We start from the raw sequence: 12,650 nt of genomic DNA, 5'->3' as shown, positions 1-12,650 counted from the left end.
TGGGCGGAGCTTAGCAAAAGTGGGCGGAGCTTAGGAAAAGTGGGCGTGGCTTAGAAAAAATACCTTATGAAAAGTGGGCGGAGCTTAGCAAAAGTGGGCGGGGCTTAGGAAAAGTGGGCGTGGCTTAGAAAAAATATCTTATGAAAAGTGGGCGGAGCTTAGCAAAAGTGGGCGGAGCTTAGGAAAAGTGGGCGTGGCTTAGAAAAAATACCTTATGAAAAGTGGGCGGAGCTTAGCAAAAGTGGGCGGGGCTTAGCAAAAGTGGGCGGGGTTTAAAGAAAAGTGGGCGGGGCTTATTGAATACCTTGTGGAAAGTGGGCGGGGCTTAACAAAAGTGGGCGGGGCTTAAAGAAAAGTGGGCGGGGCTTAACAAAAAATAACCTGTGGCTCAGGAGGTGGTCAAACAAGAGCATTAAGAGAAGTTTATCATTTCGTAATGGCACAAAAGGGGTATCTTAAAAAATATAAAGATTCAAATGTTTTGTTTGTCAATATTTTAGATGGGGATTATTGTGCAAAGAAAATTAAACTATTGAAGGAATTTGAGAATGAACAAATCTTTATAGGTTCAATGAGTGAGCTGTTCAACCCCCAGGTGTTCAATTCAATGAGGTTCAACCTCCAAGTTAAAAGGGGAGACAAATAAATATACCTTGGGATAAAAAGGGGATTTATTTTTAGGGAAAAAAAATATAAATCGCTGAAAATCCCCCATTCATTTACATGGGGAAAAGTGAGCCAGAATCAGTATTCTTACCCTACTCGGGGTTTTATCCCCGATAATCCGTTCATTCCAGCCGGCACGGCTTTGGCAGTTTCCGCTCGGCTGCACCAGAACCGGAGTTGGTAGTCGGTAGTTGGAACTCCACCGCAGTCGGTAGAGTGACCCGGTTTGAGCAAGATGTTCCGAGGGCGTGGTTTCCCCGGTAGTCTAAATCGCGTAGTTAATTAGGTAAATTGGTTTTTGACAAACAGACCCTACGCTACGCGGTTGAGATATTGGCGTCCACGGTCAGTTCAGCGACCCGCCGGCTCACGGAATTATTCGGAGCGACGGTCTACAATTCCGGGGAGTCTGGTGGGAGACAGCGTAACCTCCCCCACCTTGCGGTCGTTCTCTCCACCGACCCCTGGCCCACAACAATTTGGTAGTCAGGAGTGTGATTCAAACCCCCCGCCTCGCATGTATATATACACACTGATTGTAGACACACACAAAACTCTCACAATTCTATTTATTTTTTGCATCTTCATGGATATTCCTAAAGCATATTATCATTTAAAGGATTGCTGTACATGAAGTTCATTTCACAACTCACCTTGTATTGAACTTTATTTGAATTGTAAACCTCAAAATAGTTCCTCCATCTGAAGCTTAAGGAATACATTTATGTGTCCAATTTTGCTGTGTATGTTTTTTCGGACTTTTGCCTGTTTTCCGACTATAGACTATCACTGTGAAATAATGCATATTCATCGCTTCCAGCAACCCTCCCACTCTTGGGATTGTTAAGGGAGGGGGTAGGGAAGATTAACTCCCTTCCAAAGTTGTAGCCACTGAAGGCAGGCTGTCCTGTTATGTGCAGAGTCGATGAGGGGAGGAAGGAAGGCGACTTTAATGTCTGCATTTCATTCATTCATTCACGGTTAATATCATCCACAGTTGTTTCAATCGTTTCCTAAGAACAAGGTGAGTTACACGAGACTGTTCACCAAACCGTAAGTTTTTATTGCTTGCGCTCGACAAGTATGATTTATATTGCTTGCGCTTGATGGTGGCTGTAAATGCCCTCATGAGTTTCCTTCCCCCACTAACTTGTTTAATGTGTGTGCATTTGTGAATTTGATGAACACAGCCGTTTGCAATTAACTTTGTGAATTTGTACAGTTAATAGTTACATAATACTAATAAACAGATTGCTCTCTTGCCTCCTCTGGCGATGTGCGATCCAAAATATTTTGAGATCATGTTCGGGAATTCCATCTGGATGCGGCTCTGTCCTTCCGAAGGGACGTTGCACCGTCTGCCTTGAATATGCAGTGGACATATTCATTGGAGACATTGTTATAATGAACCCACAGTGCCTTTTGAAAAGAGCAGGCCGTTGTGTGCCCCCTGCCCCAGATGAATTTTTTAATTCCTGCTCTAATCTACAGGGGCACTGCGTTTGCAGCATTGTCCAACAGTGTGGGGTGCATCGATAGCTCACATTACCTTAATTCAGCTGTCTCGGCTCGTTTCCCTTCTAACATTAATTGGTGGACATTAAAGATCCCATCGTGTCTTTTGTGATGAGTAGGCGAGTAATCGATGGCACCCTCAACAAAATCCAAATTCTTGCCACCTCCAGTTGAACGTCATGGACGGTGAAAAACCTTTCCCCTGCCAACCCCTCATAAGGTGGGAATAATTGTGGCCGTTAAAGTTGTAGTAGTCGTTGTAGTAGTAGTAGTAGTAGTGATGGTGGTGGTGGACTGTAATCACAACATAGCTGCTTCTTGGTGATGGAGCAACCATTCCGTGCATGAACTTGAGCTCTTTTTCCAGTGGTGTTGCTACCAAAGCAATCACTGGGCATAGAATACACTTTGTGGTTTCTCCTTGCTCTTAGCGATGAGTCGGGCAGAGAATTTGGCCAGGATACGTTGGTATTCTAAAAATGCATGACATCATACCGACAGAAGTATTTGGCTCTCTCTGTCCATTCCAATCAAATGCTATTTCCAGAGTACCAATACCAGAACAACAGTCTCATCACAAGGAATACATGATGCTTTGCCATCAGATTCCTCAGCAGTAGTCAGGGTAGAATAATGTGGTAGGGTGCTAGAAACGGACTCTTTTCGAAAGGCATTGTGGCACCTTTAAAGTCCAAATTTAACAGCATTGAATACTTGCAGATGCGACTGGCATCTTGATGCCCTTCCAAAGGGGAGCGACATACATGATGAAATGCCCCGCCTGCAAAGCAACAGGTGGACGGTTCATCGTCAGTCAATTGATCTCAATAATCTACAATCACACGTTTCATTGAGAAGTGATACTGATACAGTCGGGTTAGGAATCAAACCCAAACTAGATTTCTCGAATGAGTATGCTACCTCTGAGCTATCCTTCCAGTCCCGATGATGCCACCAGCAGAACTAATCCATAATTGAATCCCGGTGAAATATGGACACTCGTTAAATGTATGCATCTCCACAGGTCAGAATGTGGATCTGGCTGTCTGCACTCGCCGTTTTACGAGTGACATCTCAATTCTCGGTGAGTGATTGATGCTGGTAAGGCAGACCAGCTGGTATCTCGACCACAATAGTTGTCTTGGTGTGCCTGCGTACTTCTGCACAACACACACACACACACACACACACACACACACACACACACACACACACACACACACACACACACACACACACACACACACACACACACACACACACACACACACACACACACACACACGCACTGGGAAACCGGTGCAATGTACAGTGGCCTACAGGTGATCGATACATTTGATAGCAAGCAGTGCAGATGGACAGTCACTGCGGTCTATTCATCATGCAGTAAAACGAAATATCATTACATCCCCTGGACGTGAGATGGCTATTAAGATAATGGCACCCTTTCTGCTCTTGCTCCAGGCTTTGACGCTTGAGCTGTTTCAACTTGACTGACGCAGAATGCCTCGCATAGTCAGTAACCCCAATCCAATAGCGGCTGCGCTTTTGACATGTGTTATTACAGCAATGCTGTCCCCAAAAAGATTATGTCAAGTTGAAAAACGTGTTTGCCCGACGGCTTACCGGGGCATGTTTCATTACGTCTGGTTGTCCAAAACGGCGCGTTTTTTCCCCCAATGTTAGCTGAAGACGTGCTTGACGTTTTGGATCTTGAATCTTTCAACACGTTTTACCAGTGAGTGGTTCAAGGGGGCTTTATCAGAAGCACTTGATTCGGATTGTATTTGTGGAAAAGGGTGTGAAGGAAAACTGGTCTGCCTTGCAGCTGCAAACAATGACAGGAAGACACCCTGCGAGCAGGTCGTGCCTTCATCATCCAGATCACCAAGATTGCTGTTCCATGAAACATAAGCAATGACCATTTCCTCTTCAAAAACACTCCTGCATTGCCAACCAAAAAACCCCTCTGCAGTGCAAACCAAAAAACAATTTACGAGTCCAACTGCCTCCATTAGGCACATAGATTGCTCGTTTAGGGTTAACCCTCCCCAATAATATTATGGATGTTGGCTGCAGGTCAACAATCATCCAATCTGTTTTAAAATGAAGCAATGTGTGTGGTGTGTGAAAGAAAGAAGGTTATGGGTATAGACTATAGAAAAGATCTGTTTAATTGGGATCCACTCATCTCCTTTCCCTGTAAATGCTGGAGTGTCCTCAAGGCAGTTTCTTGGGACCAGTCTTGTTCCTCATCTTCATCAATGATCTTTCTGCTGATATCTTTGCTGATGACTGCACCCTCTTTCATATCATCTTCAAGCAGCCAGTTCTTCCCTCTCTTCAGACCTTGAAAAACATCACAAGATGGTCAAACACTTGGACTATGTCTTTCAATCCTGACAAATGTTACACTCTTATTATCTCTCCACAAAATAACCATCTGGCAAACCCTCCTATCTACTTTCTTGAACAATCCTCTTGAGGAAGTTCAGTCATTCAAACTCCTGGGTCTCACTATCAGCCATGATCTTTCTTGTACAAACCACATTTCAAAGTTGGCCTCCAAAGCCAGTTGCTAACTGGGTATCCTCCGCCGTACACCAACAAGGCTTTCATCCGCAGCTATATTGGGGACTACTCTCCCCTCGAGGCTGGCTCCCCTGCCTCACATCTTGCTCAGCTTGATGCCGCGGAAACAAAGGCCTTCAAGATTATTGGAATATCCCGCAATGAAGCCGAGTCCATGGGCCTATCACTTTGCCATCACAGACAGATCGGTGGTGTCTCTGTCTTCTACCACCTCCTTTCTGGTCTTGCACCCTCTGCTCTTTCCATGATTTGCACCCCTCCCCAGAATTACTGCTCACCTCCACTCATATGTTCCTACTTTTTTCCCCTGCTGGTGGAATCAACTTCCACATGCTCTTCAATTTAATACTTTCCTCCAGGTCTTCAAGACAGCTGTCCACCACCATCTCAGGTCATCCCCATTCCAAAACCATGATCTTTTCTACCCTCGTTAACTCAACCCTAATCCCACCTCCTTCCAAATTTCCAGTTTTCCCTCTGGAGTTTCCTTGATCTGTATCCATCTTGTCCACCCCAGGCACCCTCACCTGCCCACCATTCCTCCCACAACCGTTTCCCTCGATGTTAGTCCAAGTCTCCCTCTATCTTGGCCTTCATCTCTGCTGTTGGTGTTTCCCTACCCACCCCTCACCCCCTCTCTCTGCACTCATTTTGTGTCCAGTTTTAGTCTGTTACAACTTGATCCGTTCAGTGTACTAGCTCTTCCACGAGCCTCGACTATGTATATAAAAAGCCAGCTGCTGACTGGACATCCTTTGTTGTGTAAGGTCTTTTATTGGCCAATCTGAACTTTGAACAACCTACAAGACCTTCATTCGCAGCTTGATGGAGTACTGTTCTCCCATTTGGGCTGGCATCCATGCCTCACACCTTGTTCTTCTTGATACCAAGGAATGCAAGACCCTCAAAATCAATGGGATCGCATGTGACAAAACTGGGTGTCTGTGTCTATGTAGCCTAACATGTTAACATACAGGATCATAAAACCACCTGCTAGCTATGTTGGGTCTATATTGAATGTTCCATATTTTCTCATTCAATCATCTGCATAGGTGTTGCAGGTCCATGAATCAGTTAATGTTGTGTGTGTGTGTGTGTGTGTGTGTGTGTGTGTGTGTGTGTGTGTGTGTGTGTGTGTGTGTGTGTGTGTGTGTGTGTGTGTGTGTGTGTGTGTGTGTGTGTGTGTGTGTGTGTGTGTGTGTGTGTGTAAAAACAGGGTGGTCCAATCTGCCAAAAATCAAATAGCACCTTTGCAAACAAAAATAAGAGCAACAAGGATTGATCACAATGAGGTGGTCTGATGGAGCTTAACCAAGTGCACAGAACATCGTGTGTAGGACTAGCGGAGCATGTGAAATGCTCAACAGACTATCGGATGAGATTTGTACACGAGCAAGAAAACAATAAACCAGAAAAGGGATCCTTAATTCATTTCACAACAAACTTCCAAAAACAGGTGCAAATGATGGATACTACACAGAAACACACAAGGAAATAAGACACAGGTGGAGGCCATTCAGCCCATAGTGCCTGCGCCACATCAACACCACTCTAATTTATCAACACAACATCAAAATAATAAAATGCAAAATGTTATTTTTTTATTTTTAATGAAGTGTTTTTTTTGAACATATAGATATATTTTTTCTCCCCAGGGAATGGAGCATAGGAATGGGTAAAAAACACACAACATCAACCACACAACACCAACCACACAACACCCCTTGATGAGACCCCGACCAACAGCACTCTGTACACGTGCACACAATCACCCATCAATGCTCAAACTGCCTAAAAGTCCTGCCAACATCCCTATACCCCGAGATCTCAATAACTTCCAGGTACCTATCTCGTTCCAATTTAAACTTATTTACTGTTTCTGCTGCCAGGACCTTTCCAGGTAGACCATTCCATGCATTAACTACTCTCTGAGTGAAAGTCCCCTGCCTTAGGGCCCTGTGTCACACCTTGACGTTTTAGCCAGCGTATGGCAAGGTATCAAAATGTTTGTAAAACGCTGGTGTACACTGAACTATTGATGTTTTTTTAAAGTTTTGGGCATATAATAACGTGTTGGACATATGCATAACGTATTAGTAACGTACACAGAATGTTTCAATCACATATAGATAACTTATACCAATGAATGCTGAGCGTGTTGTCGGCGTTCACAATCTATGCCCAACGATAGTCTAACCTATGCAAAGCGCGCAGCAGCGTATCACCGACGATCATGTGGCGTAGGCTATTAATAGGCTGTGACGCGACGATTCAAATAATAACCACATTAGACATCGAAGTGTGAAGCCGCTGTCGCACCTTGACGTTTTAGCCAGCATATGCCGATGTATGAAAAATTTGCCGAACCAAGCTGGCACACATCGAATACGTTATGGGTAAGTTTTGTATACGTTAAGAGCACGCTGGCATACGTCGTAGTACGTTGGCATACATCGTCATACGCCGAGTACGTCGAGAAATTTTCAGCATGACACATGTTCCGCATACGCTGGCCATAAGTTGTAGGCACGTTATGCGATCGTTGACACACGTCGACACACGTTACTTGTACGTTACTCATAAGTCGAAACACGTCAAGGTAATGGTTAGCGTCAGTGATCCAGACTCCCTGGTTTTTTTTTCTTCGGTATGACGGTGATGTTGACACTTCGATTTCTATGGCGGTTATGATTTAAATCGTTGAGGGGCAGCCTATTAATTATATTATATTATAACCGCACTAGAAATCGAAGTGTCAACATCACCGTCATACCGAAGAAAAAAGAAAAATAACAGGGAGTCTGGAACACTGATGCTAACCATTACGTCGACGTGTTTCGACTTATGAGTAACGTACAAGTAACGTGTGTCAACGATCGCGTAACGTGCCTACAACACGTTACTCAGGTTAGAAATAAGTTTCGGTTACGCTAAACATTACCTCGACGTGTTTCAACTTATGAGTAACTTACAAGTAACGTGCGCCGACGTGTGTCAACGATCGCGTAACGTGCCTACAACTTATGGCCAGCATTATGCGGAACGTGTGAGTCATACGCTGGCATACGTCAAAAAATTTCAAGCATGGAAAATTTGTCTCACACCTCGGCGTACTATGACGTATGCCAGTGTACTACGAAAAAAAGCCAGCGTACTACGACGTATGCCAGCGTGCTCTTAACTTATACAAACTTACCCATAACGTATTCGACGTGTGCCAGTGTTTTAGCCAAATTTTGCATACGTCAGGCATACGCTGGCTAAATCGTCAAGGTGTGACAGGGCCTTTACTACAGTCTTAACTCTCCTCTTCTTTATTCTCAGGCTATGGCTTCTGCTCCTTTCATCTGTACTAATTATGTCTATACCTTCCATTATCTTAAACATCTCTATCATATCTCCTCATAACTGCCTCCTTTCTCATGTATAAAGCCCTGTCTCCTTCAGCCGCTCCTCATAGCCAAGTCTAGTGAGGCCTGCGCTGAACCCTCTCCATGACATCTATGTCCTTCTTGAGTTGTGGTGACCAAAACTGCACACATTATTCAAGATGTGGCCCTCACTAAATTCCTGTACAATGTTAACACCACCTCTTTTGATTTATAATTGATCCCCCTCCAAATACAACCTAAAACCCTAATTGCTTTACCTATAGCTGCCTGGCATTGTGCTGCCTGCTTACCTACCGTATCTATTACCACCCCCAGATCCTTCTCTTGTGTGACATGCTCCAAAATTACCCCTTGCATCCTGTAATCTCTATTTTCATTGTTCTTTCCCATCCCCAACACCTTACACTTGCTCACGTTAAACTGCATTTGTGAATCTTTTGCCCAATCTATGCAAGTATCAATACTTTCCTGAATCTGATGACCACCCACTCTGCTATCCACCTTTGCGCCAATCCCTGAACTGGACAAAAACGTAAAACAGAAACAGATACAGCCCCAATGATTGCAAAGAAAAAAAAAGGAAACTCCAAAAATAAATAACAGCAGATATACTCTGACAAATGGGAGAATGACAAAAAAAGCAGGAAGATTTAAAAAATAACTTGACAGAGCGGGGATCGACAAGGAAGGCTGTTTGGAATGGCTAAGGAGAGGTCAAATTAGTTGGGATAGAGAATGAGTCATCATCAATGCCAAAGACCAATGACACTGCACGAATGCCTTTAAGAAAATGTCAGGATTGAGCGAAACAGACAGTACCAGTCACCTTCTTTCAGGATGTAAAAAAAAAAAAACTCATGTCGGAATAGCTGTACACAGAAAGATATGACAATGTCTATAGAGTAATCCACTGGCACATCGGTAAACATTTTAACATCCCAGTCCCAGAACAATCATGGAACGCAAACCAAATCCGATCCTAGAAAATGAACAAATAATGCTCACGCATGACAAGATAATCCCTTCAAGTATGGACATTGCAAACAAAGCATTGTGTCAGGACATAGTGCTCAAACACAAAAAGGAAAAGTCAGTATTGTTGATCGAGGTTTCAGTTCCCATTGACTTTGGACTAAGGTCAAGTCGGGTATGGGAGAATGCGCTGGAGAAGCGTGTCGCTGCATCCATTTCCGCTGGTACTCCAGGGGCCTCCGTCTGGCCATCCCCCAAGCAGATGCCTGGCCCATCCTCATCTCCTTGAGATGCCAACCAACTTGCAGCAACCATGAGACACGTGTTCAGCCAATTTGCCTCCTCCATTCATGAGGCTCCCTCACTGAGAGAATCTGGTGAGCAGGATCAGTGTCAGGAAAACGAGCCACATGTCCATACAGCCCCAGCTGGCATTCACGGACGATGCAGGTAACAAATCTCATTTCAGTCTTTTTCAGCAACTGCTCATTGGACACAAAGTATGACCAGCGATAGCCAAGGATTCTCAGAAGAGACGTGGTACAAAAGGAATTAACTCTCCATCTCAGATCCCTGGTCATAATCCAAGTCTCACATCCATAGAGCAAGACAGGAAGCACCAAGGACCTGAAGACTCGGAATTTCGTCCTCCTGCACAGGTACCGACAGCGCCACACCCCCGATCCAATGAATCCTCAGGCCCGACCCTGACGTTTATTGACCTCTGGCTCACAGCCAGCAGGGACATGAATATCACTGCCAAGGTAACTGAATCGCTGCATGACCTCAATATCCTCACCACAAACAGGTACGGACAAGATAGCAGCATCCAAGACGTCATTGAAAGGCTGGATCATAGCTTTGACACAGGAAACCCATAATCCCAGTAGTTCCAACTCCACAATCAGCACCTTGAGGGCCCCAAAAATGATATCCAGTCTCTGCAAAGATGACTACATCATCTGTGAAATCAAGGTCAGAGATCTTGATATTCCCAAATGATGCACCACAGCTTGATCTCTCCGACATCCTCCCCAGAATCCAGTCCATACAAGCGTTGAAAAGTGTGGGGGCCAGTACACACCCCTGACGAACTCCAGTAACAACTCGAAATAAGTCGGAGATGGTGTCATCACATCTCACAGCACTCTCAGTACCAGAGTCTGGTTCAGACATCAGATCGGTCAGTTTTGGTGGAACCCCATGAAGACCAAGAATCCACCAGAGGGCATCCCGATTCACTGAAGGAACGCTTTGCAGAAATAAAACATAGGCTGCAAGCAGCCCCTGCCAAAACTCTCCTCTACATTCGGTGAGGACCCGAAGGGCAAGGATACAGTCAATCATTGACCTCTTTGGTCTAAAGCCTGAGTGCTCTTGGCACTGGTGCTCAAACAGATGGTGGTGAACACGATCAAGAATTATCCGAGCAAAGACCTTGCCCGGCACTGAGAGTAGCATTACCCCTCGCTAGTTTTTGCATTCCTGGCGACCGCCCTTCCCTTTCCAGACGGGGACAGCAAGGCCCCTATTCCAGTCAGTTGGGATAATATCTTTGTTCCAGGCAGAGCACAGAACTGCATGCAACGACATGAGTACAGCATTTCTACCAGCCTTGAGATGTCAGCATGGTTGACAGAGATCCCAGGAGCTTTACGCAATTTCAAGCAGTTCACTGCAGCCTGTGTTTCCACAAACGAAGGTGGATCACAGTTGATTGGAGGGTCAGCAATAGGGATAGTATCTCGCCTGATATCCAACTCAACAGCTGGTGGATCAGCCTGGTCCAGCCGAGCGGGCCGTCACTTCAGACTTCACTGTCAAGAGCCCACCACCCTCCGCTCTAATTGCAGTACACCGAGGGATAGGCTTGGAGGAACGCAATACACAAATGCCCCTGTAAGCAAGACGAGAATCGCTTGACCACAGGTGATGCTCTACCCCCTCACAGATTCCTCGCACGTAGGCCTCCTTGTCCACCCTCAGCACACATACAGTTTTACACCTCAACTCCCTAAACAGCTCAGCTCTGCCATTCAGCCTGGCCCTGCACCTATGGTCAATGGTATCCAGTGTCCCTTGAGAGACAAAATTATTTTTCGCCCTCCGGTGAATTCCAAGATATCCACCAGCAACATCAAGTATGGTGGTCTTGAAGGTACGCCACAACTCTTCAGGATTCCCTAAAGTACCCACACCCCATAAAACTCGACTCAGCCTGTTCGCAAACTGCATAGTTGGGATGCTTATGATTCTCACCAAATTGAGATGCTTATGCGCAAGGATTCTTCAAAGAACAGTCCGGTGAACTGATTCCACTTCCACAATCTTCACCGGAACTTGATCTCAGTGGCTTTTGGTTCCTTGCAAGAATCAAAGGCAGCCTTCACGGCTGCAATTTCTCCTCCAGATCAGGCTTTGCATCGGCAATTATAAGTGGACTCCACACATCCCCTGAAAAGGAAAGTTTTAATACAGTCTTCACATCATGGATACACAAGTGTGAAAAGTGTGGTGCACGGCTCTGGGTCTAGTTGAAAAGTGAAGTATGTATCTTCACCTCCCCTGCCGAAGGTGGACAGAGGTTATGTTTCCACCCCTGTCTGTCTGTCTGTTTGTCTGCGAGCAGGATAGCTTGAAAAGATGTGGACAGATTCAGACGAAACTTGGTGGACAGGTCGGGTGTGTGACAAAGACGAATTGGTCCGATTTTGGTGAAGATCTGAATCTGGATCTTCACGAGAATTTTTAAAGTGATTCCTCATAATTGAGAGATATGGCTGAAAATAATGTGTGGCACGATAATTTCAAAACGTTTTGGGGGTAATTCTGAGGGGGGTAAGCAGACAGGACAGTGTCAGGTAGCTATGGGTAAAGCAAACAGGGTTTTACATTGTATTTGTGTCGGGGGGGGGGGGATAAATCATAAATCCAAAGAGGCAGTTTCGCACTATAAAATAGTTTAGTGAGGCCTCATCTACAATATTGTGTGCAGCTTTTGTCACCACATCTGAGGATGGATATAGCTGCAGCGGCATGGAGTGGGTACAGCGTCGAGTAAATATATCGATTCGGGGGTTAGCTAAACTAAGCTTTGCGGAACATATGTTGTAGACAAGACTTTATAGGGAAAGGAAGTGATTGCAAGGAGATCTGATTGAGATGTTTAAAATAATTAAAGGTGTGGATATGATGGGTGATGTGCAGTTTTTCAGCCGAGTGGACAGTGTTAGGACCAGGGAGTCATAAATTAAGGGTAAAGAAGATGAAATTTAGGACCATTTTAACGCATATAGGTCTTTCAGTCGGCGAAATGGTGAGCACATGCAATGGTCTCCCTGGAAACGTCGTGGCAGCAGATGGGTGGAAAATTTAAATGGGATTTAGATAGGTACCTGGATGCATTGGAGATAGTGGGGTATGGGAATATTAGCTTGTGTGCATGGTCGGTGGCTGATACGTGGATGGGTGACAAAACTGGGGTTGGTGTAGTGCAGGCAGGATGGGCCAAAT

At 45.0% G+C, this 12,650-nt stretch overlaps 1 protein-coding gene across 13 annotated transcripts in view; it reads left to right on the top strand.

Moving 5' to 3' along the window:
• The window catches only part of LOC147020629 (papilin-like), a 210,456-nt gene that overhangs the window by 21,808 nt on the left and 175,998 nt on the right, over positions 1 to 12,650 (top strand). For 11 of the 13 annotated variants that reach the window (XR_015061900.1, XM_085896136.1, XM_085896142.1 and 8 more), the window contains exons 1-2: positions 1,535 to 1,690; positions 3,206 to 3,265. Coding sequence is in view for 12 of the 13 variants with exons in the window: in XM_085896136.1 (XP_085752262.1) it covers positions 3,212 to 3,265 (54 nt within the window). In the remaining variant the exon portion in view is untranslated. Of the gene's footprint in view, positions 1 to 1,533; positions 1,691 to 3,205; positions 3,266 to 12,650 lie in introns of those variants that run through there. The other 2 variants (XM_085896146.1, XM_085896135.1) reach the window with 2 other exon arrangements.

This window comes from Eptatretus burgeri, chromosome 9 (genome assembly GCF_056783735.1).
Source record: "Eptatretus burgeri isolate ZD-2024b chromosome 9, Ebu_testis_v1, whole genome shotgun sequence".
Classification (NCBI taxonomy): domain Eukaryota; kingdom Metazoa; phylum Chordata; class Myxini; order Myxiniformes; family Myxinidae; genus Eptatretus; species Eptatretus burgeri.
Note: the sequence above shows the minus strand (reverse complement) of the source record. Positions and strands in the feature narration are given on the sequence as shown.